Source organism: Syngnathus floridae, chromosome 7 (genome assembly GCF_059516105.1).
Source record: "Syngnathus floridae isolate MCC-2025c chromosome 7, RoL_Sflo_1.0, whole genome shotgun sequence".
Lineage (NCBI taxonomy): Eukaryota > Metazoa > Chordata > Actinopteri > Syngnathiformes > Syngnathidae > Syngnathus > Syngnathus floridae.
This window is the reverse complement of record NC_142419.1, coordinates 1,994,780-2,020,771: the sequence shown is the minus strand read 5'-3', so window position 1 is coordinate 2,020,771 and position 25,992 is coordinate 1,994,780. Positions and strand designations below refer to the sequence as shown.

At 46.5% G+C, this 25,992-nt stretch overlaps 1 protein-coding gene across 20 annotated transcripts in view; it reads left to right on the top strand.

The window, feature by feature from the left end:
• brip1 (BRCA1 interacting DNA helicase 1) overlaps positions 1-25,992 on the top strand; it is a 204,647-nt gene that overhangs the window by 156,952 nt on the left and 21,703 nt on the right. For 11 of the 20 annotated variants that reach the window (XM_088380213.1, XM_088380205.1, XM_088380204.1 and 8 more), the window contains 3 exons: positions 7,095-7,328; positions 15,372-15,443; positions 15,513-16,106. The exons of 2 other annotated variants lie outside the window; for them this stretch is intronic. In XM_088380213.1, coding sequence (XP_088236339.1) covers positions 7,095-7,328; positions 15,372-15,443; positions 15,513-15,997 — 791 coding nt within the window. In that variant the 3' untranslated portion in view covers positions 15,998-16,106. Of the gene's footprint in view, positions 1-7,094; positions 7,329-15,371; positions 15,444-15,512; positions 16,107-20,290; positions 20,337-25,992 lie in introns of those variants that run through there. 7 more of the 20 variants (XR_015859327.1, XM_088380208.1, XR_015859328.1 and 4 more) reach the window with 5 other exon arrangements.

Sequence of the window (25,992 nt, the reverse complement as noted above, 5' to 3'; positions counted from 1 at the left end):
AATTTAACACATACGCACACACATGCACAGCTCTCGCGTGCGGAAGGTAGGTCCCAGCACCAATGATTCGTCACAGGCTGGCCATTTCCTGTGGTCGATCATGAGCTGGTCCCTCCCATGCACACGAGGACAGCACAGTCTAATTTTTTTTATTTATCTTCTAGAAGCAAGTTGCATTTCTTTACCACTTGATTTGCATATTTTAACTTTAGTGTAACACAATTTGGTCATTTGTAATTTGCCACCTCAAAAATATTATTATTATTATTATTATTATTATTATTATTATTATTAAACTCCTTTTGCCCCTCGCTTAAGCCGCGGCTTGAGCTGCGGCCTTGCACCTGCTCACAGGGGCCTTATTGTGTCCTGGTCTGACAAACACTTATGACCTCATCAGTTTTCATCTTTCTAGCTTTTGTCTCTTGAATTCGTTCTCATCTCTTTGTGAAGATTTCAACCACACTCTAGCACTTCTACCACTTCAGCATGTATTGCATACAATTAAGAAATCTACTTGCCATGAACTTCTCATCTCAAAGAAGAGTAGAGCAAGAGATTTACCGTTCTTATTTCCCATCTTAATTTTAGTAGTTTAAGGTTTTACAATTTTTTTTTCAATTTTTTTTTTTCCTTTGAGGATCCTCAATGCAGGTTTAAATTGACCTTTCAACAAATTACTAGCCTGTTTTATTGTCGTGGATTAACGCTAGAACTGCTTTTTAGTCAATTTATCCCACCAGTCACACACTCAATCACACAAACCCCAGCGCTTTTTTAGGCCTCATAGCTCGGACAAACCAAAGCCGTATCTCATAGCTCAGACAAACCAAAGCCATATCTCATAGCTCGGACAAACCAAAGCCGTATCTCATAGCTCGGATAAACCAAAGCCGTATCTCTCGTGCACCTGTGTTTTTTTACGCGTTTCACAACAACAACACAATCACACAACTTCAGGCCTTTAACTTACTTGTCCCCTGGTTCGTTGCACTGCCGGGTCCCGTCAATCCACCTCTGTCAGACGAAGGCAGACCTAAGATGCTGGCCCAGCGAAGAATTCTCTTCCCAGGACTTTCTCCTCCAGGTCCTCTTAATGGACGCTGGCTTGTCGACAATGCAGCACGTCCTTCTTCGTCAGACAGATAGCGGGTATGAGGGATCCCGGGTTTCGGCACCAAAATGTTAGAGATTTGCTCACTCCAACTTATTTTGCAAGAACCACACGGGAGACAAGTAAGTCCTTTTAGACACCTGCAGGTGGAGAGTCCATTCGTCGCTGTGCGTACAGCGATGTTCGAATGGAGGTCTGAACTCTCCACCCTGCAAGGGCATACTTGTTAAGAGAAACAGAGTGGGGGTATGAGTAGGCTGGTTAGAAAGCCCTTGTCCTCTAATCTAAACATGTCAGGGGATGTTTTACGACCTTGTGATAAAGAGGGCAAGGTAGGGTATTTATTACCTGTTGCATTCCAACATAAGCATAAAACTAATCCAGCTAGGTTATTTATTACAGGTTGAATTCCAACATAATCCTACGATAAAGATAACCTGGAAAACCCTTACACAGATTTCTGTATTTTTCCTCATGCTTGGTCGTGTAGTGGTGACTCAAATTATATTCTTCAAACACAACAACCTGTGTACCTCAAATCAGGCACACAGCTTTTTTTTTTGTAAAAGAAATACTTGGCAGTCCATGTCTTGTTGAAAACACGGCACTCCTTGTCAACTTTTCTTTTCTTAGCGTTAGCACACATTTTGAGGGCAGCATTACTTCGCACTGTTCACCTTCACGCACAGCTCACATACACGTACGCTACACGGAAGTGCGACGCCTTTCAAAATAACAGTTGTATTGCACCCACAACGCAGATTTTTTTTTTTTAATTAAGTTGTAATCAAATGTAATTTATGATTGGCCTCATGCGGGCCGGACAGAGACGTACAAAGGCCCGTATGTGGCCCGCAGGCCGTATTTTGCCCAGGACTGCTTTATACCATGAGTGGATTGTGTAACTGGGCAGAGGAGAGGGCCAGTGTCACAAAGGTGACCTCTTGTGGACACCTGTGCACGACCGGCACAGTCCCCCTTTGATTAGATTTTTCTTCTTTTCATTTTTATTTATCTCCTTCATTGATGTGCTTTCTGGTCAATGGACAGTTCAACTCTAGCAAGCAAACACTTATCTACACGTCTATGCTTGCGAAGGAACAGGAAATCGTATAGTTCTTGCCCCCTTCCACATAATGTAATGACTTCACAAGCATACAAACCAAACAAATGCATCCAAATATAATGAAAATAAACAAAAAACACCAAAATAAGCAAGTGCAAAAATTCATGAAGTACAAACCGAACACCTCGCGAGATGATACAAAATATATACAAAACCAGACCAAAAACAACAAAATTAATAATTAAGTGAAATGTAGACACAGCTGTCCATATAATCCTGCTGTTCTGTCTTTAAAGATTTTTTTTCAATTAGAATACAGTAATCTCTCGTCTATCGCGGATAATTGGTTCCAAGACCACCCGCGATAGGTGAAAATCCGTGATGTAGAGAAAATATATTGTTACAATATCCATAGAAGACTTTTATGAACATTTATTGTATTTTATTATATTTTTAAACACTGTATATTGTACTTTTAAATGGTTTTTGTAATCTTAAACACGTTAGTAATATTTTAAAGTCAAACTAATTTTCCTAAACATTTTTTATTTAAATAAAAAGGAAGATAAAGAAAAATAAATAAGAGTAAATATATACAATATCCGCACATGACTTGTATGAACCTTTATTGTAGTTTTATACACTTTATTGTTTTTTTCAAACATTTTTTGTATTTTTAAACACTTTTGTAAAATGTTTAAAGTCAAACTGACTTGCGGAAACATTATTATTTATTTAAATAAATAATAAAATAAATACAGTGGAGCCTCGGTTTTCGACCACAAACCGTTCCAGAAGGCTGTTCGAGAAGTGAATCGTTTGAATTCCGAATCCTGTTTTCCCATTACAAATAATGGAAAAAAATGTTATCCCTTCCAAGCAAAAAAAAACCGCACCTTTTTTAAGCATTTTTTCATTTGCGCATTTTTGTCCGATCGTGCAACTGCAGTGCGCCGCCGACCACGCAACTGCACCGCGCTGGTCGCATTATTGTGACAGAGCGGTCGCTTAAAATTTAGAAAATATTTTTAAAGTGCTAATGGACTTTCCAAATTTTAAGTGGACCTCAGTGCGCAGGGAGCTTAATTTGGTCCGATCGCGCAACCGCAGCGCGCCGGGCGCTCACTGTCGCATTGCTTTAGGAACGTCTTTGTGTTTTACTGCTTCCACTTCCTTTGGAGGCATGATGACAGTTGATGCAATCCTCAGAGTAACGGGAATGTAATAACGGAGTCAGCTGGCATGCGGATCCTCTCAGCTCATCTCGCAAGGTTCGACAACCGAATTTTGTCCGACATCCGAAGCAAAAACATCTCGAATTTTTTGTTCGAATACCGATTTGTTCGAGAACCAGGACGTTCGAAAACCGAGGCTCCACTGTATGAGTAAATATTTAGTGTAAACGTCTCTGGCTCCTCTCTGCTCTTGCGTGCTGGCCGACTGACGGGCCCCCCGCGACCCAGCGCGAGCGCATCCGCACAAGACTTATATTATTTTATTTTTGTACACTCTATTGTACTTTTAAGTACATCATTATATTTTAAACACTTTGTAAAACATTTTAAAGTGTCACGCACCCCGGCAGCCCAGCGCGAGGGCATCCACAGAGGCACGCCCTCCGCTTAGTGCTCATTGTCTGTGCTGTCCCAAATCCTGGACGGCGGTGCTTTTTTCCTACGTGCGCGGTTACGCTCACTGCTGTTTTCCTGATTGTTTCTGCACAGCAGTGCATTTTTCCTTTAAGCGTGGCTGTGTCACATCTCCACTGGCATCACGCGTCCTCCGCGCTAGACCTCTGCGGTGCGCGTCGCCAATAGGAAACTGCTAATCGTCAGTCCTCACAGTTTTGTCTGTTTTGACACACACGCCTGATTCTCGTTTGCCTGAACCGCTGTTACGAGATACATGCACAACGCAAGCTCGCTGACCGGCTCATCATCTTAAAGTGTAAATGTGCAACGGCTCTGCTCTGCTCTTGCCGTGCTGACCTGCTGTCGCGCCCCCGCTGCCCAGTGCAAGGACATCTGCACAAGACTTTCATAATTTTATGACGGGCAAACAGGACGGTCCGATCGGGAGTGACAAGCAGACGCAGTTCTACTTCGCATGCCGATTGAGGAGCGGACACGTGATAGTATGTGCGCAAGTTTGAGGTGCTGCTGATATGTTGACGCAGACGGGGTGCATAAAAGTCCCAAAGTCAAAGTCCCAATGATCATCGTCACACGCAGATCTGGGTGTGGTGAAATTTGTCCTCTGCATTTAACCCATCCCCATGTGATTTTAATCCATCCCCTGGGGGAGAGAGGAGCAGTGAGCAGCAGTGGTGCCGCGCTCGGGAATCATTTGGTGATCTAACCCCCCAATTCCAACCCTTAATGCTGAGTGCCAAGCAGGGAGGCAATGGGTCCCATTTTTATAGTCTTTGGTATGACCCGGCCGGGGTTTGAACCCACAACCTTCCAGTCTCAGGGCGGACACTCTACTACTAGGCCACTGAGCTGCTTTAAAGTGCATAAAGATAAAGTGTAGTTAGAACTGCTAAGCCAATCAGCTGCAAGGACACAGATCAACATGTTCTCATTGTCATTAGTGTCATATGGGCAGACAAAGCCCTGCGCTCCAAGTGACGCCGCAAAAATCTGCGACCATCGGGGAGTCGCTGATGGTGTAGTGGTGCACTTGCCTGGCTTGTTGCCTGGCTTGTGTGCTTCATTGCATATGACGCTGTGAGTGTGTGTGTGTGTGTGTGTGTGTGTGTGTGTGTGTGTGTGTGTGTGTGTGTGTGTGTGTGTGTGTGTGTGTGTGTGTGTGTGTGTGTGTGTGTGTGTGTGTGTGTGTGTGTGTGTGTGTGTGTGTGAGAGAGAGAGAGAGAGGCAGACTTAAAAAATAAATCCGCGGTGCACTGAATCTATCCGCAATATTTGTTTAAAAAAAATCCGCGATACAGCGAGGCCGCGATAGGTGAACCACGAAGTAGCGAGGGATTACTGTTTATTTATACAATACTTGATCTCATTGTAAAGAGAATTCCATAGTTTAACTCCACCATTGTTATACTCATTTGTTTTAAAGTTTTCCGTGAATGCTGATGTTTGAAATGACCTTTTCTTCTATGCTCCTCATTCTCTGAAGTGACGACAAACATTTTTTGTAAATTAGCTGGTAATGCTTTACTTTTAGCCCTAAACATAACACACAATGTAATTTATCTAGGTCCTGTAGTTTCAATAACCCAGAATTAATAAATAATCTTTGTGTGTTCTAGATACCATATTTTCCAGACTATACGTCGAAGTTTATTTTTCATAGGGGGCGCGACTTACACTCGGGAGCGACTTATATGTGTAATCATTACTTACTTACTAGTAGTACATCACTTCGCATGTTATTTTCAGATTAAACCGCAAGAGGGTGCTCTAGGCCTGTGGAATAATTGGAGATATAATTGATGATGAGTCTGAATCTATCCACTGACTTCCGGAGTCAGCGGAGTTGTTTATAAGTGACCCAGAGGACAAAGATTTCGATGGATTTAATGATTTGGAGTGACAGGGAAGGTTCGATAAACTTATTATAGTTATTTGATATATAGTTTACATACAGGTATATAGGTCTGTGGAATAATTGGAACTGCAACTGACGATGAGTCTTTCTTCAGCTCAGAGCAAAAAAAGACAATGCTTGCAAAACAAAATGTGAATGTTTTCGGTGTGGACCCCATTCACCAGGTAGACAAATTTACTCCAGTTTAACTGGGGCTAGGTTTAAACATCTCGCTTATTCTCACAGCTTTGTCCTTAAAATTAAGGCGTTTCTGAAGCTTAAGTTAGTTCCTATGATAATGTAGCAACACTGTATTTTCCCACAAGTAGAGCACACTGCACTGATCTGGTTTTGACTGTTACGTGTGTATCTAAATAAATAAATGCTCCTCACTCGGGGCACCATTTCTGTCGTGAATGTGGGGTAATTATTGATCGAATTAATCAAATAACTATCAATTAGTTAGTTAAATAATTAAACGGTTAATGGTGGCAAATTTTACTGCCAGCAGTAAAATCAACCGCGACTAAGGGCACCCCGTTGTTTCTTTCGTATAGTTTAAGAAGGCTTGAATAAATGAAAAATATGAAATCAGTCATTAAGTAGAGGGCGGCTACAGTTAAAAAGATTGGGTTAGTTTTGAAAAACTCACTAAGGTCACTAAGTTTAGACACACACAATAACCAATGCAGCTTTATTGTGGATGTTTATTGTCTAAATCTACAGGGCTGATTGTTCTTGGATGGGTGACCTGAAAGGGGTTCTAGAGTGACTCTGCAGTCAGCTGAGCCGCAAAGCAGGCAAAATGTTGAAGCAAATATAAAGATGGAACATGGAAAGATTGAGACAAGGCTGTTTCTTTTTCATTTTCGCACGCGTTCACCGAGGCAAGCTACCGTCATTGTAGACACTGTCATTGTAGACGCGCAGAGCGCGATCCACAGTGCTGGGCCAGCCAGAAACAAATAAAGGACACGGTACCTTGAGCCGAGTTGCTCGCCCACGTGCTCATGCTTTGTGAAACAAAGGGATTTTCTTATTTTGGAACAGGAAATAAAGGAGAAAGATTTCTAATTAATCCGTAAAGCAATATGGGAAAAGTCAATACACCCAGTCCATCTTGGGGAGTCACTCATGCGGCAGGTCGTGTTCCCCCCCTTGTCTCAAAGAACATGTTCAAAAGTACTTTGCAACAAGTAAAGGACAGGCAAATGTCTGGCGAATGCATGGCAACTGAAAACCTTAAAAAACCCTGATATGAACGCAACATTCACTACCTTCACAAACACTCACAAATGTTCACTCTTTGGTGGGATAGGGGCTTAAAATGATAATTTTGCAAAATAACGTTTTTCTGATGTGCTTTAGGTCTGTCCAAATGGGTTCGCCAACTAGTCCAGCATTATGACACCTTCTCCAGTGCCATGCAATCCCTTGTTAAGTTCTCTCAAGAACTACAGAAATGTTGCTATCTGACAGACACCCAGAACTCAACCATCTCCTTCCCAAGCAGCATAACCATAACTAAGGCATTACAAGATTTACCCAAACCAGTGGATTTTTCATCCCACTCACAAATTAACACTGAATGTGGTGAACAAGGTGAGTCAAATTTAAATGTTGTCTATTCCTGGTTTATCAAAGTCAAAGTCAAAGTCAAAGTCAGCTTTATTGTCAATTTCTCCACATGCCAAAGACACACAAAGAAACCGAAATTTCGTTCCCCCCTATCCCACGGTGACAAGACATGGCTCACAACAGACAAACAGTAAACAAGTATAACAAAAGCGTGCTGAATAAATAATGAATAAATAACACAACAATAAATAAATAAATAATTAATTAAGAGGAGCGTAAAAACGCGTACAGCAGACATTCCCGAAAATAGCGCAACAGTGCCGCACGCTACGCAGAAGGGGGTAGCGAGTTCAGGGCCCTAACAGCCTGGAGAAAGAAGCTGTTGGCGAGTCTGGTGGTGCGGGAGCGCAGGCTCCTGTACCTCTTCCCAGAGGGCAGAAGGTCAAACAAGGAGTGAGCCGGGTGACTCACATCTCTGGCAATTGAGGTTGCCTTGCGGGCGAGATGGGAGGTGTAAATGTCCTTCAGGGAGGGAAGCGAAGCACCAATAATCTTACCAGCCGTATTCACTATGCGCTGCAGGGCCTTCAAGTTCTGGTCAGTGCAGTTACCACCCCAGACAGCGATGCAACTGGTGAGGACGCTCTCAATGGTGCCACGGTAGAATGTAGACAGGACTGCCTGAGGAGCACATGCACGCCTGAGCTTCCGCAGGAAATACAGGCGGCGCTGAGCTTTCTTTGCCAGTGACGAGGTGTTCGCGGACCAGGAGAGGTCCTCACTGATGTGCACCCCCAGGAACTTGGTGCAGCTCACCCTCTCCACCACAGCACCGTCGATGCTTTTATATGCTTTTATAGAGAAAAGGGCACAAACATTTTGTTTTGCAAAATGAGTAAACTGAATTATTTTACACACATTTAACCGTTACAAAAAGTGGATTAATCAGCCTCCGCATATATATTCTATCCGTCCGTCCATCCATCTGTCCATCCTTTCACATGGGAGTTGAAAGTCACTCTGACAGGGGATTCTGCCAGACATTCCCAGCAAACCCTTACAATAAGTTAGGGTCTGCCAGGTCAGATCGGTATCTTCCACCACCATTGGAGTCAACACACCTCTAGGTGGTGATCAGTTGACAGCGCCGCCCTTTTCTTCATCCAAGTGTCCAAAACATGTAGCACAAATCGGATGACACGACTACAAAGTCGATCATCGAGTTGTGGCCTCAGGTCTCCTTGTGCCAATTGCACCTATAGACACCATTATGCTCGAACATAGTGTTAGTTATGGACAATCTGTGTGGGACACAGGCCAATAACAGAACACCACTTGGGTTCAGATCAGAGTTCCTCCTATTGACGCCCTTCCAGGTCTCACTGTCATTGCCCACATGAGCACTGAAATCTCCCAGCGGAACGATTTTGAACTGGGAAAGTGCTCTCTAGAACACCTCCAAGAACTCCAAAAAGGGTGGGTGCTCTCTAGAACACCTCCAAAAACTCCAAAAAGGGTGGGTGCTCTGAACTGCTGTTTTGTGCATAAGCACAAACAACAGTCAGCACACTAGCTCAGTATACCTCCCTGCCATGTTTCTGGATCTTGTATCTCTACCCCGGGATTGGAACAACAAATTTCCCGCATTTGGGCACCGCTCAGCTCATCATGAGCTTGACCCCTTGGCCCCTCCCACAGGTGGTGAGCCCATAGGAAAGGGTTCAACAATTCAGCGCCCGTAAATTCTCATATATGTGGAAGTTGTAGAAAAAATCCCCACCATCTTTTCCGGAAAATAAATGTTATTTTATTAGCATTTCTCTAAAAAGATTTTTTAAAGATGTGGTATTTGTGTTTGTAAAAAGAAAAACAACTAGACTCGAACTGCGAGCAGCTATAAAAGGTTTTCGCAGCCCTGGCAACCTTAGGGTACTGGCACATTGAGATACTGGCACATTGGAATTGGGTTTTCCAGAAAATGAATACATCATCAAACGTTACTGCCATAAAATATGACCTCAATAAAAGGCCAAAAGTGACACTTTTTTTTTTCTTTTTTTTAGCATAATTGCGGCTCCAATTATTCCACAGATCTACGTATATATTATAGTCACTCCCCATATGCCGCCGATTGCGGCTGGGAGCTTAGGATCAGGGGATGCTTTGAGAATAATTGTCAATTTTGGCTATGTGAAGCCCTTTGAGACTGTTTGTGATTTAGGGCTATACAAATAAACTTGACTTGACTTGACTCCCTGTATGCCGCCGATTGCGGCAGGGACTCCCCAAATGCCGCCGATTGCGGCTGGGACTCCACGTATGCCGTCGATTGCGGCTGGGACTCCACGTATGCAGCCGATTGCTGTGCGGACTCCCCGAATGCAGCCTATTGCACGCGGACTCCCCGAATCCCGCCGATTGCGATTGCGGCTGGGACTCCCTTTATGCCGCCAATTGCGGCAGGGACTCCCCGTATGCTGCCGATTGCGGCGCGGACTACTCGAATGCCGCCGATTGGGCCTGGGACTCCTGGGGAGTACAATATAGTTATAAACTATATAACTATATTGTAGCGTTACCAAAGTACCAGGCAAGACGTGGGTTTGGTAACCGGCTCTTTATTTCACAAAACAAGAGCTCAACATATGAGCCAACACAACAACACGATGATGATGGCTCTTCCCGTCTCCTCCCGCCCCCTGCTGCCTTCACGGCCTTGCTAGATAATCGGAAACTACTGAAGTCTAACAACATAGACGTTGCTACTCTAAATAAACTATATATCAAATAACTATAACATAAATATCTGTGCCACTCCAAATCTCCTGACTCCGGAAGTCAGTGAATGGAACTCATTGTCAGTGAGGCTCCAATTATTCCACAGCCATAGTGCGTTTGAAAGTGAAAATAACATGTGAAGTGATCAACTATACTAGTAAGTAATGTGTTAATGATCAAGTAAAAATTTGTGGATAATTACACATATAAGTCGCTCATGAGTATAAGTCGCCCCCCCACCCAAACTATGGAAAAAAACCGCGACTTATAGTCCGAAAAATACGGTACTTTATTTTCCGCACCATAAGGCGCTCTCAAAAGCCTTTAATCTTCTCCAAAAACAAAGGTGCGCCTTTTTAATAAGGTGCGCCTTTTGTGTGGACCGAATTCCAAAATCTGTAAAATTGTTTTGTGTGACTTCCGCCACACAGACGTAATATACAGTTGTAATATGTAGACCCGATGAACCAATCAGAGGACATTACGTTTTATGTAGATCTGGGCGGTAAACCAATCAGAGGACTGTACGTAATACGACCCTCCGCCGCCATTGATAAATAAATACTATTGTTTGTGCAAAGCAAACAGCATTAGGACCCTCTAAAATGGTATCAACAGAGACATACTTACAAGGCACAACTCAAGCTTTCTGGAAAGCTGGGATCATTGCCAAAACATAACATGACAATGACAAGAAGGAACCGGTCATGTTTAATGGTGAACTTGCTCAACTGTTTAATTTGGATACAGAAGATGAAGACTTTGATGGATTTGCAAAATAAGATTGATTAACAATGTGATTACAATACAGTACATGATTAAGTAGTAGAATAAAGTAGAACTGAACTCACTGCCTTGCTCCTGCGACATTTTTTTTTTTTTTTTTACCGTAAATCATGGCTTGCCTGCACCCTATAATGCGCTGCATCCTATGTGTGGATTAAGCACAGAAAAGCCCCCAGAATTGAGTCTGCGCCTTATGGTGCGGAAAATACTGGAAAATGGAAAATGGTGCTAGTGGTTGACTCACTAGCAGGAAAAAACAAAAAAGAACAAAACATTTTCTGCACCCAGTAGGCGGTGCGACCACTGCAAACAAGTTTGTGGATGTTGACAGGCCTGGACTGTCATCAAATGTGTAAAAATTGGAGAAGATATAATCATCTTGGTCAAGTTAATTTTAACAAGATAGGATCATGTGAGTAATGCTACAGCAGCTTTTAAAGGCAAAGCTGCACCAATTTTTAAAGTAAATTCGAATTGTCAAACTTTCTGTTATTTTTAGCATATGGCTTCAAGAGACTTCATATATACGACCAAATATATGAGAGAGAGAGAGAGAGAGAGACACACACAGAGAGAGAGAGAGAGAGAGAGAGAGAGAGAGAGAGAGAGAGAGAGAGAGAGAGAGAGAGATTGATTTACTGGACTTTATTGATCCCCGGGGGGAAATTAGGCTTTCCAGCAGGATTCATACCACAGAGTTGGCATATATGTAAAAGACATACTGATGACATGAGCACAACTCAATAGGCTCCTAGAAAAGGCTGCCACTCAATGGCACCACAAAGAAAACCAATAAGTGCGAAAGTTAAGTCACCAACAAAGACAATAACAACGGAAAAAAGTAACAGCAGGCCAGCTGGTGAGAGCCAAATATTGTAAATGAATGTAAATTATTCTGAGGTACGCCACACAGCCCCCCTGAATACCTAGAAGAACACCCCAAAACACATAAAAAGCCTCCACAGGATCCACAAATGGGCGTAACGGCAGTTTAGTTAAGCGGGCGAATCGCAGTCAACAGTGCGAGCCAATGGACCGTGGTTGTGAATCGTTAAAACATCACAAACAGGCAAACGTGTGAGCAGCGTCCTGGGCAATCAGTCGGGGCACATGCAGATGGTGTGCCTTGTCCCCAAGGGGCAGGCACAGCGATGTTCGGTCACATCCAGGTTCCGACGAGCATGAGTGAACAGACATCTCACAGGGGTCGCAGTTGCGAGGCAGAGGCACGGGAGCCGGACCCGGTCACCACTGGCTGGATGAGCAGGACGGTTGTCGCCATCTCGGCTGCCAAGCACGGGAAAAACATCCGATCCGAGCCAATCTCCACACGACGAGGTGTGGTAGAAGGCACCGGCGTCACCAAATGGACGGACGAACCCCGACCGTGGCCATGAGGGCCAACTCCATATTACAAACAAAAAGAAAGGAGGCATCCTGGAGGCATCCTGATGAGATGCCCAAGCCACCTCATCTGGCTCCTCTCAATGTGGAGGAGCAGCGGCTCTACTCCGAGTCTCTCCCGGATGACCGAGCTTCTCACCCTATCTCTAAGGGAGAGTCCGGACACCCTGCGGAGGAAACTAATTTCGGCCGCTTGTATCCGGGATCTAGTCCTTTCGGTCACGACCCATAGCTCGTGACCATAGGTGAGGGTAGGAGCATAGATCGACCGGTAAATTGAGAGCTTTGCCTTTTGGCTCAGCTCTCTCTTCACCATGACGAACCGGTACAGAGTCCGCATTACTGCCGACGTTGCACCGATCCGCAAGTCGATCTCGCGCTCCAACCTGTCCTCACTTGTGAACAAGACCCCAATACTTGAACTTCTCCACTTAGGGCAGGATCTCATCCCCGATCCGAAGAAGGCATTCCACCCTTTTTCGACTGAGGACCATGGACTCAGATTTGGAGGTGCTCACCCTCATCCCGACAGCTTCACACTCGGCTGCGAACCGCTCCAGTGAGAGCTGGAGATCACAGCTTGAAGAAGCCACGTCGTCTGCAAAAAGCAGAGATGCAATGCTGAGGTCCCCAAACCGGACACCCTCAACGCCTTGGCTGCATCTAGAAAGTCTGTCCATAAAAACCATAAAAGTTATGAACAGAATCGCTGACGAAGGGCAGCCTTGGCAGAGTCCAACCCTCACTGGGAACGTATCAGACTTACTGCCGGAAATGCGGACCAGACTCTGGCATCGATGATACAGGGACCGAACCGCCCTTATCAGTTGGCTCGGCACCCGGTACTCCCGAAGCACCCTCCACAGAACTTCCCGAGGGACACGGCCGAACGCCTTCTCCAAGTCCACAAAACACGTGGACTGGTTGAGCGAACTCCCATGCCCCCTCGAGGATCCTTAAGGCGCACCTTAATTGAATGTTTTATTTTAAAAATATTTCCATATATAGGACGCACCGGATTAAAAGAAGTTACTGCATCAAACTGGGCTTGCGTTATGCATCCACTAGATGGAGCTGTGCTAAAGGAATGTCAAACCAGTCAACAAGGTAGTCCGTCAAACTTTATATACAATACGACATGCAATACAAAAATTGCACAATAACACAATGTTGTTCAAACAATAATGTGCATATTTACATATTCCTGTCCTCAAATTCCTCAAACTTTATATATGGAAAACTTTATATACAATATGATATACGATTCAAACATTGCACAATAACATGACGTTCAAACGTTAATGTGCTTATTTACATATCCCCATCCACAAATCTGTCAAATTCTTCCACTTCCATTTCCGAATTGAAGAGGTTTTTTTGAACAGTTGAATAATACAAACATTGCACAATAACATGACGTTGTTCAAATGTTAATGTACATATTTACATATCCCCGTCCACGAATCCGCCGAATTCTTCCTCTTTCGTGTCCGAATTGAATAGTTGGGCGAGTGCAGCATTCGTTATGCCCGGCTCCCTCTCGTCATTATCCGAGTCACTGTCGCTGCTATTCCCTGGCAGTTCAGTTATTATTCCTGCCTTCGCAAAAGCTAAGAGCACAGTTGAGACTGATATATAACCCCAGGCATCCACAATCCATTGGCAGATAGTGGCATGCGTGTCATTTATACACACAAGTGGTGTTGGACTAGGAGTAAGCACAGTATCGGTGTTTACCGCTATTACTTCTGTGACACCCCTTACCACAGTTGCCGTAATGCTGAAAGCTATACGACCTTGTAATTTACTAGTTGTACTGAAACATTTTGGTAGAGCCCTGTGTACACCCAGTATGGATCAATAAATTCACCAATTAACACCTGAGTTTGAGTCTTTTGCTGCCAAGTCCAACTGTCACCACACAGTCAGACAGCGGCACGAAGCACACACAATAGGCACGGGGGCGTACTTGTCCACTAGACATGACACAACTCAACATTACACAACAAAACTTAACATAACTCAACACAACCTACCAGCTCCACAGTAAGGGAATTGGGCCCTTTTTAAGTTAAGCTGTCCAATCAGTGCAGCTGGTAGCACACCTGAAGACAACAAACTACTTCTTCCTGCAAAAAGAGCACACTTAATGGCCCCAAAATAACATGAGACATAACACCAACCTCGAGCTTGTCAAAATTACACACGTTTGATGAGTCTGCACCTGAAAACACTTCTGAACCTTATTTTAACTTAGATGTAGCGCCACCTCCTAGTTACAGGAAATGTTTTATTCCTTGATGTTTTTCTCTTAGCGGGTCAATCTTATCACAAATTTTCTCAGAAAAGTGTTTAGGCTTTCATGATGCTTAAGTTTGAGTGTTTGGCAAACATTGTTGCCGTAGAAACAGACTTTCCCAAGGAAAAAACACTCAGTTTGAGGATATAAACATGCAGGGAAACTCATGAAACTACACATACATCAGGCTTGGTATAATCATCAATATGTCATGAATTATCCATCCATCCATTTTCTGTACCGCTTTGTCCCCACGGGGGTCGCAGGCATGCTGGAGCCTACCCCAGCAGTCATCCGGCAGTAGGCGGGGGACACCCTGAATCGGTTGCCAGCCAAATGTGATTTAAAAAAAAACTATGTGATTCCCCATTAACTTAAATTTAACGGAGCATTTGTTTGTACGTTTCACCAAAATCTGTTTATGTCACAGCCCAAAAAAAGCCCTAAAAAAGTGTTTTGCAGCCATATGTGATACTTAAGAAGTCAGCCATTTGGAATTAACTTTATAATTTGGCATAGTTTCTACTTAAAAAATCTACTGGAACAATACTCACATAATCCTGTCCGGTCATAATTGCTCACATTTGATTACAGTGATAGATCTGAAGACACCTACAAACTTCTTTTTCAGTGTATTGGTAATGAATGCCACTTGCTAACAGGAAATGTTTTATTCTTTGATGTTTGATTTTATTTTGACACGAGTGTGCTGTGCACTTATTTAGTTTCCATTTATCTCTTAATAGTATATTGTTTAAAAATGAGATGTAAAAATGCTAACTTTGTCGTCCTTGTTGTAGAATGGCAAAGGGTGACACACGATCATTTTTCAGCGCCACTTTTACATCCGCCACCTGCCCTTCTAACCTCAGGTAATTATTTTCAAAAACACCTGTTCGAAAAATGAGAGCATTTAGAAACTTTTTTTTTTGCCTTTGTAGAGCGACAACAAATTCTCTCTCTGCAAAAGAAGTCAGAGGACTCAGTCCTTGAATTATCAGCTGCAGTTAAATCCAGTGAATTCAAAAAGAGGAAATCGAAAACACTAACATCCCATTCAAACACCAGTAGTAAATTGACTCTAACAAACCAAACAGATGAAAACAAAGAAGACAAAACTGTCTTTTTTACACCTGAACTTTTTAAAGCAGAAGAAGCTGATACCCATGAAGGAGCTGAGATTGAATCTCCATCGCAGATCATTTTTGGAGCAGAGTGTCGAACCTTGCACCCACAGAATTTTTTGGGATCTGAGGTTGCCCAAGTTTCTCCGTTGGATGAAAAGCGCGTGGTTGCAATCGACGCAACAAAGATAGGGTTACCGGGCAGAGAAGATATTAATGTTGCAGGAGAGCATGTAAGAAACAAGAACAGGCTGTCTAGATCCAGACAGAAAGCTCACTTTTCTCTAACAGATAAGTCATAGCCTCGGGTCAACAAATAGATACTGTACCAAATACAGCTTGAATTGTATGTGTTTTTTCTTTCCAAAATGTTTTTAGAAACAATAAAGTAAACATTTAACAATCACTGTACTTTGTTAATATACATTTTTTACAAGCCTCCAAGCTTCATTCAGACAGTCATCGCCAGCTTTCATTGTAAAAAAACATATTTGAGCGGTAAATACAACAACAGGCGGCAAATACACACAATAGGCGGCAAACTATTTTGGAGAGTGGTAAATACAACAACATGGTGACGCACTGATTAGAATGTCCGCCTCACAGTTAGGAGGGTGCAGGTTCGATTCCACCTCCCCATGCCCTGGGTTTAATCCGGGCACTCCGGTTTCTCCCAGATTCCAAAAGCATGCTTGGTAGGCCAATTGAACACTTCAAATTGTCCAGAGGTGTGAGTATGAGTGTGAATGGTTGTTCGTCTCTGTGTCCCTGCGACTGGATGGCACCCAGTTCAAGGTGTCCCCTGCCTGCTGCCTGATGACGGCTGGGAGAGGCTCCAGCACGCCCGTGACCCACGTGGGGACAAGCGGTACAGATAATGGATCGATGGATACTTGCCAGCATCTTTTGCTATGAACTACAGAGCAGTCAGCTGCGAAGCAATTCTGTGAAAATTTTAATATCCATTTGTGCAACTAAATGCTCAGCAGCAATCACTCATTACCACCAGTCATTAGGCAGAACGCTGCTAGACGTGTGAACTTCCAACCTTGCTGTTTACACTAGTTACATTCACTCCTGGAGTCTAAGACACCCTGGATGCTTTTCAACACATATGCCTACATTGATGGCGTGTGTGGGAACATTTAAGCATTCATCAGACTGTTTGAACTTACTGCTGTGTTTGTTTAATGCATAGATAAGAACAGATAACTTATCTTTCAGGCAAGCATCTGACATACATGTAGTCAAAGGTATTTTCATTTTTTTCTTATACATTATACAGTTGGTCACAGTCAAGACACAATTGTTTTATGCCCTTATTTTGTTGTCCACTAAAAAGTGGACAGACAGAACAGAGGTGCAATTACAAATTACAATAAAATATACTGGAATCATGAAATTTGAGATGTGAATTATGAATATCCATCCATCTTCTTCCGCTTCCCCGGGGTCAGGTCGCGGGGCAGCAGCTTTAGGAGGGACTCCAAGACTTCCCTCTCCCCAGCCACTTCATCCAGCTCATCCCGAGGGATCCCAAGGCGTTCCAAGGCCAGCTGAGAGACATAGTCTCTCCAGCACGTCCTGGGTCATCCATGGGGTCTCCTACCGGTGGGACATGCCCGGAACACCTCCTCAGGGAGGTGTCCAGGAGGCATCCTGATGAGATACCCAAGCCACTTCATCTGGCTCCTCTCAACATGGAGGAGCAGCAGCTCTACTCTGAATCTCTCCCGGATGACCGAGCTTCTCACCTTATCTCTAAGGGAGACCCCGAACACCATGCGGAGGAAACTCATTTCGGCCGCTTGTATCCGGGATGTCGTTCTTTCGGTCATTACCCATAGCTCATGACCATAGGTGAGGGTAGGAGCGTAGAACGACCGGTAAATTGAGAGCTTTGCCTTCTGGCTCAGCTCTCTCTTCACCATGACGGACCAGTACTGAGTCCGCATTACAGCCGACACTGCACCAATCTCGCGCTCCATCCTGCCCTCACTCATGAACAAGACCCCAAGATACTTGAACTCCTCCACTTGGGGCAGGATCTCATCCCCGATCCGGAGATGGCATTCCACCCTTTTCCGACCAAGGACCATGGACTCGGATTTGAAGATGCTGAGCCTCATCCCGACCGCTTCACACTCGGCTGCGAACCACTCCAGTGAGAGCTGGAGATCATGGCTTGAAGAAGCCAACAGCACCACGTCGTCTGCAAAAAGCAGAGATGCAATGTTGATTCAAGATTCAAGATTCAAGAGTTTTTTATTCGCCATGTTTGAGCGTGCCAAACAAGGAATTTGACTTCGGTAAATCACAGCCTCTGTTCAACATTTAGGTGACTAACAACAACACCCAGGACATGTGAAAAATGAACAATATTCTCAAATATCCCCTGATCTTAAACTGATCTTAAACTCCCAAGAGGGCAAGGAAAAACTCAAAACTCCAGCTAGGGGAAATGAGAAACCTTGAGAAGAGACCACAGATGGGAGGGTCCCTCTTCTAGGATGACCAGGCTGCAATGGGTGCAGAGAGGACACATAGTACAAACAGTGTAGACAAAAAAGGTGTGGAAAGCGGGATGTTATTGCACAGTGATGACTCTGAGACTCTAAGAGTGGTGTGAGTTCATCAGAGCGACAGCCTGGGGGAAGAAGCTGTCTCTGTGTCTGCTGGTTTTAGTGTACAGAGCTCTATAACGGCGTCCGGAGGGGAGTAGTTCAAACAGGCTGCAACCTGGGTGCGAAGGGTCTGTTGAGATGTTACTTGCACGTTTCCTGGTCCTGGACAGGTTCAAGTCTTGGATAGATGGGAGGTTGATTCCAATTATCTTTTCTGCAGTCCTTATTGTCCGTTGCAGTCTGTGCTTGTCTTGTTTGGAGGCCGATCCAAACCAGACAGTGATGGAGGTGCAGAGGACAGACTGGATGATGGCAGTGTAGAAGGTCTTCAGCAGCTCCCGTGGCAGATTGAACTTCTTGAGCTGTCTCAGGAAGTACAGCCTCTGCTGGGCCTTCTTCCGGACAGAGTCTATGTGGCCGGTCCATTTCAGGTCCCGAGAGATTGTGGTTCCCAGGAACTTGAAGGTGTCTGATGAGAGAATAGTATTACTGCGGATAGTGAGGGGTGAAGGTGGTGAAGGGCCTCGCCTGAAGTCCACTGTCATCTCCACGGTCTTGAGCGGGTTCAGATCCAGGTGGTTTTGGCTGCACCAGTGGACCAGCCGCTCCACCTCCTGTCTGTACGCAGTCTCATCACCGTTCTGGATCAGTCCGATGAGAGTGGTGTCGTCTGCATACTTCAGGAGCTTCACAGAAGAGTCACTTGCGGAGAAATCGTTGGTGTGGAGGGAGAAGAGCAGTGGGGAGAGGACGCACCCCTGAGGGGCTCCAGTATTGGTGGTCAGGGTGTCAGATGTTGATGCTCCCAAGCCTCACACGCTGTCTCCTGTTGGTCAGGAAGCTGGTGATCCACTGACAGGTGGAGGCAGGCACCGCGAGCTGGATGAGCTTCTGTTGGAGGATGTCAGGAGCGATGGTGTTGAACGCCGAGCTGAAGTCCACAAACAGGATCCTGGCGTACTTTCCTGGCGTGTCCAGGTGTTGCAGGATGTAGTGCACTCCCATGTTGACCGCATCATCCATCGACCTGTTTGCCCGGTAGGCAAACTGGAGGGGGTCCAGCAGGGGGCCCGTGACATCCTTCTGGTGGTTCAGCACTAACCTCTCAAAATATTTCATGACCACAGATGTCAGTGCAACAGGTCTATAGTCATTCAGACCTGTGATGGCGGGCTTCTTGGCCACTGGAACGATGGTGGAGCTCTTGAAGCACGAGGGCACCTCACACAGCTCCAGGGAACGGTTGAAGATCCGTGCAAAGGTGGGCGCCTTCCTGATCTTTTGTCTCCGGAACATCTGGCGCACTTCCTCCTCGCAGATCTGGAGTGCGGGCGTGGCCTCTGCAAGAGAGAGAGTCGGTGACCACGGTGATGGAGGTGTGGACAGAGCAGTTGTGGGGGGAGGTGAGTATGTAGATTGTGCTGCAGGAGGTCCCGTTGTGTGGGAGGACCGATCAAACCTGCAGTAGAACCTGTTTAGCTGGTTAGCGAGCCTTGGGCTCTCCACAGGACGGGGGATTCGTTTCATGAAGCCCGTGATGCTCTGCAGACCTTTCCGCACTGTTGAGGGATCAGGATTGGCAGAGGTGTCTCTCCAGGCTCTCCCCGTAACACCTCCTGGCTTTCCTGACCTCTCGGTTCAGTGTGTTTCTGGTCTGCTTGAACAGGTCCCGGTCAACGCTCCTGTAGGCCTCCTCCTTGACATTGCGCAGCCTCCTAAGGTTCGGTGTAAACCAAGGTTTGTCATTGTTGTACGTGCAGAAGGTCTTAGTCTGCACACACAGATCCTCACAAAAACTGATGTATGATGTGACAGTGTCAGTGAGTTCATGCAGGTCTGAAGTTGCAGCTTCAAAAACTCTCCAATCGGTGCAGTCAAAGCAGGCTTGGAGGTCCTAGCTTGACTCCACTGTCAACTTCCTGACAGTCCTCACCACAGGCTTAGAAGTTTTTAGTTTCTGTCTGTAGGCAGGGATCAGATGAACTAGACAGTGGTCCGAGAGTCCTAAAGCTGCACGAGCCACAGAGTGGTATGCATCCTTAATTACGGTGTAGCAGTGGTCCAGTGTCTGTGCCCCTCTGGTGGGACACGTTATGTGCTGTCTGTATCTGGGGAGTTCGTGTGCGAGGTTCGCCCTGTTAAGATCACCCAGAACAATGATTAGTGAATTTGGTAGAAGTTTCTCTGTCTGTCACCTGGTCAGCCAGCATCTGCGTGGCTTCACTCGCACGTGCATGTGGTGGAATGTAAACAGCCGCCATGACGATCGAGGAGAACTCCCGTGGTGAATAGAACGGCCGGCAGTTTATGAAAAGTGTTTCTAGGAGAGTGCTGCAAAACTCTTTCAACACCGTGACATCAGTACACCAACGTTCATTACCGTATTTGCCGGTGTATTGGTCGACCTTTTTCGATCCAAAATCGACCGAAAAAAATCGACCTTGACTTATACACCGAGTCATAAAATTTAACTTCATATTCATCGCTCCAAATGTGATGGTAACCAAGGCCGTTTCTCATGCATCTCATTGTGCGTTGCACTTAGAAAATTTGAACCGGGCGGCGTGCGCGAGTGCGCGGCCCGCTGGAAGTCGAATGAGGCTCCGCGATTTCATCCGCGGTGCTTATAAAGTGCCGATCCGCTCGGCGGGAGCTATTTTCGGCCACTTGGCGCGTGCGCACGGCCTCCCGGATGTGCCAGGCGGCGTGCGCGAGCTCGCCGGCCGCTGGAAGTCGACTGAGGCTCCGCGATCTCCTCCGCGGTGCTTATAAACAGCCGATCCGCTCGGCGGGAGCTATTTTCGGCCACTTGGCGCGTGCGCACGGCCTCCCGGATGTGCCGGGCGGCGTGCGCGAGCTCGCCGGCCGCTGGAAGTCGAATGAGGCTCCGCGATTTCATCCGCCGTGCTTATAAAGTGCCGATCCGCTCGGCGGGAGCTATTTTTGGCCACTTGGCGCATGCGCACGGCCTCCCGGATGTGCCGGGTGGCGTGCGCGAGCTCGCCGACCGCTGGAAGTCGAATGAGGCTCCGAGATCTCCTCCGCGGTGCTTATAAACAGCCGATCCGCTCGGCGGGAGCTATTTTCGGCCACTTGGCGCGTGCGCACAGCCTCCCGGATGTGCCGGGCGGCGTGCGCGAGCTCGCCGGCCGCTGGAAGTCGAATGAGGCTCCGCGATCTCCTCCGCGGTGCTTATAAAGCGCCGATCCGCTCGGCTTGAAGCTATTTCCGGCCTCCCGGTGGTGCCGGGCGGCGTGCGGGAGCTTGCCGGCCGCTGGAAGTCGAATGAGGCCCCGCGATCTCCTCCGCGGTGCTTATAAACAGCCGATCCGCTCGGCTGGAGCTATTTCCGGCCACTGCGCATGCGCACGGCCTCCCGGAATTTGAACACATTTCGTCAATAAATTTCGCATATTTCTGATTGAATTTTGAAGTTTAATATAATGCAACAATTGAGCTCGACTTATACAAAGGATATATCATAAAATTATAAATTTCCGTTGAATTTTAGGGGGTCGACTTATACACCGAGTCGACTTATACACCGGCAAATACAGTCATGTAGAAACAGAGACCACCTCCTTTTGATTTTCCGGAGAGCTCCGCGCTGCGACCTGCACGCGTTAGCCGAAACCCAGCTAACTCCATGGCGTGGTGGGGGGTTCGTTCGCTAAGCCACGTTTCAACAAAACACAGCGCGGCGGATCTGCTGAAGTCTGTGTTCCTTGGAGTGAGGAGCAGCAGTTCATCCATCTTGTTCCCCAGGGAGCGGACATTCGCCAGATGAATTGACGGTAGGGCAGAACGGAACCCTCTCTGCCTCAGCTTTACGAGGGCTCCGGCTCGTTTTCCGCGTCGCCGCCGTCGCGCTAGCTTGTATAGCACCGCCACTCTAGCTAAAATCTCAGACAAGCAGTCTGAATCAGAGAGAACAGGAGAGAAAATACCAGAAGAAGACTGACCGATGTTTAACAGTGCTTCTCTCGTAAAAGTGATCCGGGATGGACAGCAGAAGACACAAAAAACACACAAAATAAGACAAAGAAACAGAGAGCGACTCACCGTGGCAGCCATCCGCGGCGCCATCAGATGACGTCTCCAAACCGGACACCCTCAACGCCTCGGCTGCGCCTAGAGATTCTGTCCACAAAATTTATGAACAGAATCAGTGACAAAGGGCAGCCTTGGCGGAGTTTAACCCTCACTGGGAATGAATCTGACTTACTTCCGGAAATGCGGACCAAACTCTGGCATCGGTGATATGGGGACCGAACCGACCTTATCAGTTGGTTCGGCACCCGTATTCCCGAAGCATCCGTCACAGAACTTACGGAGGGATACGGTCGAACGCCTTCTCCAAGTCCACAAAACACACGTGGACTGGTCGAGCGAACTCCCATGCCCCCTCGAGGATTCTGCCGAGGGTGTAGAGCTGGTGCACTGTTCCACGGCCAGGATGAAAGCCACACTGCTCCTCCTGAATGTGATTCCTCTGTAGTTGGACCACACCCTCCGGTCCTCCTTCTTAAAGAGGGGAACCACCACCCCAGTCTGCCAATCCAGAGGCATCGATGTCCACGCAATGTTTTGCAGAGGCGTGTCAGCCAGGACAGCTCCACAACATCCAGAGCCTTTAAGAACACCGGGCGGATCTTTCCCCCCGAGGAGTTTTTTAACTGCCTCAGTGACTTCGACCCTAGAGATTGGAGAGTCCACCTCAGAGTCTCGAGGCCCTGCTTCCACAATGGAAGGCGTGTCGGTGGAATTGAGGAGGTCTTCAAAGTATTCTCCCCACCGAATCACGACGTCCCGAGTCGAGGCCAGCAGCACGCCATCCCCACTGTAAACAGTGTTGAGGTTGCACTGCTTCCCCCTCCTGAGACGCCGGATGGTGGACCATAATTTCTTCGAAGCCGTCCGGAAGTCATTCTCCATAGCCTCACCAAACTCCTCCCACGCCCGGGTTTTTGCCTCAGCAACAGCCGAAGCCGCGTTCCGCTTGGCCATCCGGTACCTGTCAGCTGCCTCCGGAGTCCCGCAGGCCAAAACGGCCCGATAGGACTCCTTCTTCAGCTTGACGGCATCCCTTACCGCCGGTGTCCACCAGCGGGTTCGGGGATTGCCGCCACGACAGGCACCAACGACCTTACGGCCACAGCTCCGGTCGGCCGCCTCAACAATGGAGGCGCGGAACATGGTCCACTCAGACCGGGTTTTTGCCTCGACAACCGCCGAAGCCGCGTTCCGCTTGCCCATCCGGTACCTGTCGGTTGCCTCCGGAGTCCCACAGGCCCGATAGGACTCCTTCTTCAGCTTAACGGCATCCTTTCCCGCCGGTGTCCACCAGCGGGTTCGGGGATTGCCGCCACGACAGGCACCGACCACTTTACGGCCACAGCTCCAGTCGGCTGCCTCAACAATGGAGGCACGGACTCGGACTCAATGTCCCCCGCCTCCCCCGGGACGTGGGAAAAGCTCTGCCAGAGGTGGGAGTTGAAGCTCTTCCTGACAGAGCATTCTGCCAGACGTTCCCAGCAGGACCCGTCCCCACCCAAAGGCGGAGGGAGGCTACCCTCTCGTTTACCGGGGTGAACCCCAATGTGCAGGCGCCCAGCCCCTATGTATCTCACATATGCCCACACCTGCTGGAAGCCTCTCACCGTGGAAGAGAGTCCAGCCCCTCTCGAGAGGGCTTGTACCAGAGCCCAAACTATGTGTAGAGTCAAGTCCGACTATGTCTAGTCGGAACTTTTCTGCCTCACACACCAGCTCAGTCTCTTTTCCAGCCAGAGAGGTGACATTCCATGTCCCAAGAGCCAGCTTCTGCAGGCAGGGATCGGACCGCCACGGTCCCCGCCTTTGGCCGCCGCCCAGCTCGCTTTGCACCCGACCCCTTTGCCCCCTCCTACAGGTGGTGAGCCCAAGGGAATGGGGACCCACGTTTTCTTTTCGGGCTGTGCTCCATGGGCAAAGACCCGGCCACCAGGCGCTCGCCTTTGAGCCCCACCTCCAGGCCTGGCTCCAGAGGGGGGCCCCGGTGACCCGCGTCCGGGCGAGGGAAAACTAGGTCCATATATTTTATTCTGAGCCGTGCTTTGTCTGGCCCCTCACTTGGGACCCTTTTGCCATGGGTGACCCTACCAGGGGCATGAAGCCCCAGACAACATAGCTCCTAGCATCATAGGGGCACGCAAATCCCTCCACCACGATAAGGTGATGACTCACGGAGGGGTTTATGAATTTATTATGAATACTTATATACAAAATAAATGCTGTTTAAAAAAATAACATTCAATTATGAAAGACACATAATATAACTACATATTATTTATTCATATGACGTAAATAGTCCAACATATTGAGTTAAAGCAAATTTTCATTTGAGTCTTAATTCTGGGTCCCTCTTGCGTAAAGTCAGTGATAGGCTTAAGCTCAGTTTGAATATTGTATGTAATTCTGTGTGTGTGTGTGTGGGGGGGTGTTTGTGTGTGTGTGTGTGTGTGTGTGTGTGCTGTTGAAGAGATTTGTTTTGTTAAAAGAACTAAAATGGTAAATTATATTTGATTTGTCGTTGTCAACCTGAAAATCAATAAAAAGACATTCAAACGAAAGCTCACTTGTGACCCCGATAGTGAGGGTATAAAATGGATGCTTGGATACATTTTTATTCATTTAATTTCTATATTCCGGCTGGAGATCACACAAAGTGAAAAGACTTTTTCATTATATTTCTGAAATGTTCATTTACATAGTTTATATTAATAGGAAATAAACATGCAACAGATCGATCATTTGAGTGAAGCATATTAGTGGACACTGAACTATAAATGGGGAAGACAGTAGGAACATTATCCATCACTGGATCTGCAGCTCCTCCCCCCCAGCGTGCGAGGCTTCAAATAATCAAATTCTTCAAATTCTTTGTCTCCATAAGACTCTTTAGCACGGGTTTTCCTGGGCACTCCGGTTTCCTCCCACTTCCCAAAATCATGCATGGTAGGCTTATTGAGCACTCAGTATTGCCCGTAGGTGTGACTGCGAGTGCGGATGGTTGTTCATCTCTGTGTGCCATGCGATTGGCTGGTAACCGGTTCAGGGTGTCTCCCGCCAACTGCCCGATGCTCCAGCATGCCCGGATCCCACGTGGGGACAAGCGGTACAGAAAATGCACGGATGGATCATCATGGATGGATTATTAAGTGGCCATATGATACTTCAATAATAGTTATGTGTGTATCATTGTCATGTGCATCACTTTGTTTAGGAAAGGGAAGAGAGAGCCTTCTGCCCCTTTAAACATCAGATTGCAAAAAATAACGCTAACTACATTGCACAAACATTAAGTTGTCATGTTTGACATACCACTTGAAGATGTTAAACATAGAGCATCCACAAACAAATTAAAGGTTACCCGACTGTCTGTGGTCAGCCTGGGATAATAAAGGGAAAAATGATAAGCAGTGGAAAATGGATGGGTTTCACAGAAGACTGCAAACATTTTCTTCTTCAAAGGAGGAGGTTAGAGTGATTTCTAAACTGGTCATGAAAATATTAATACACACGATTGAGACAATATAGTCAGATTGAATGTAGTTGTAGAGTCAACAGTTAGTGGGGGTCGCAGCTGCCACCCCTTTATCCGTCAGTGACAACATCCCCCGATCTACCCTCTC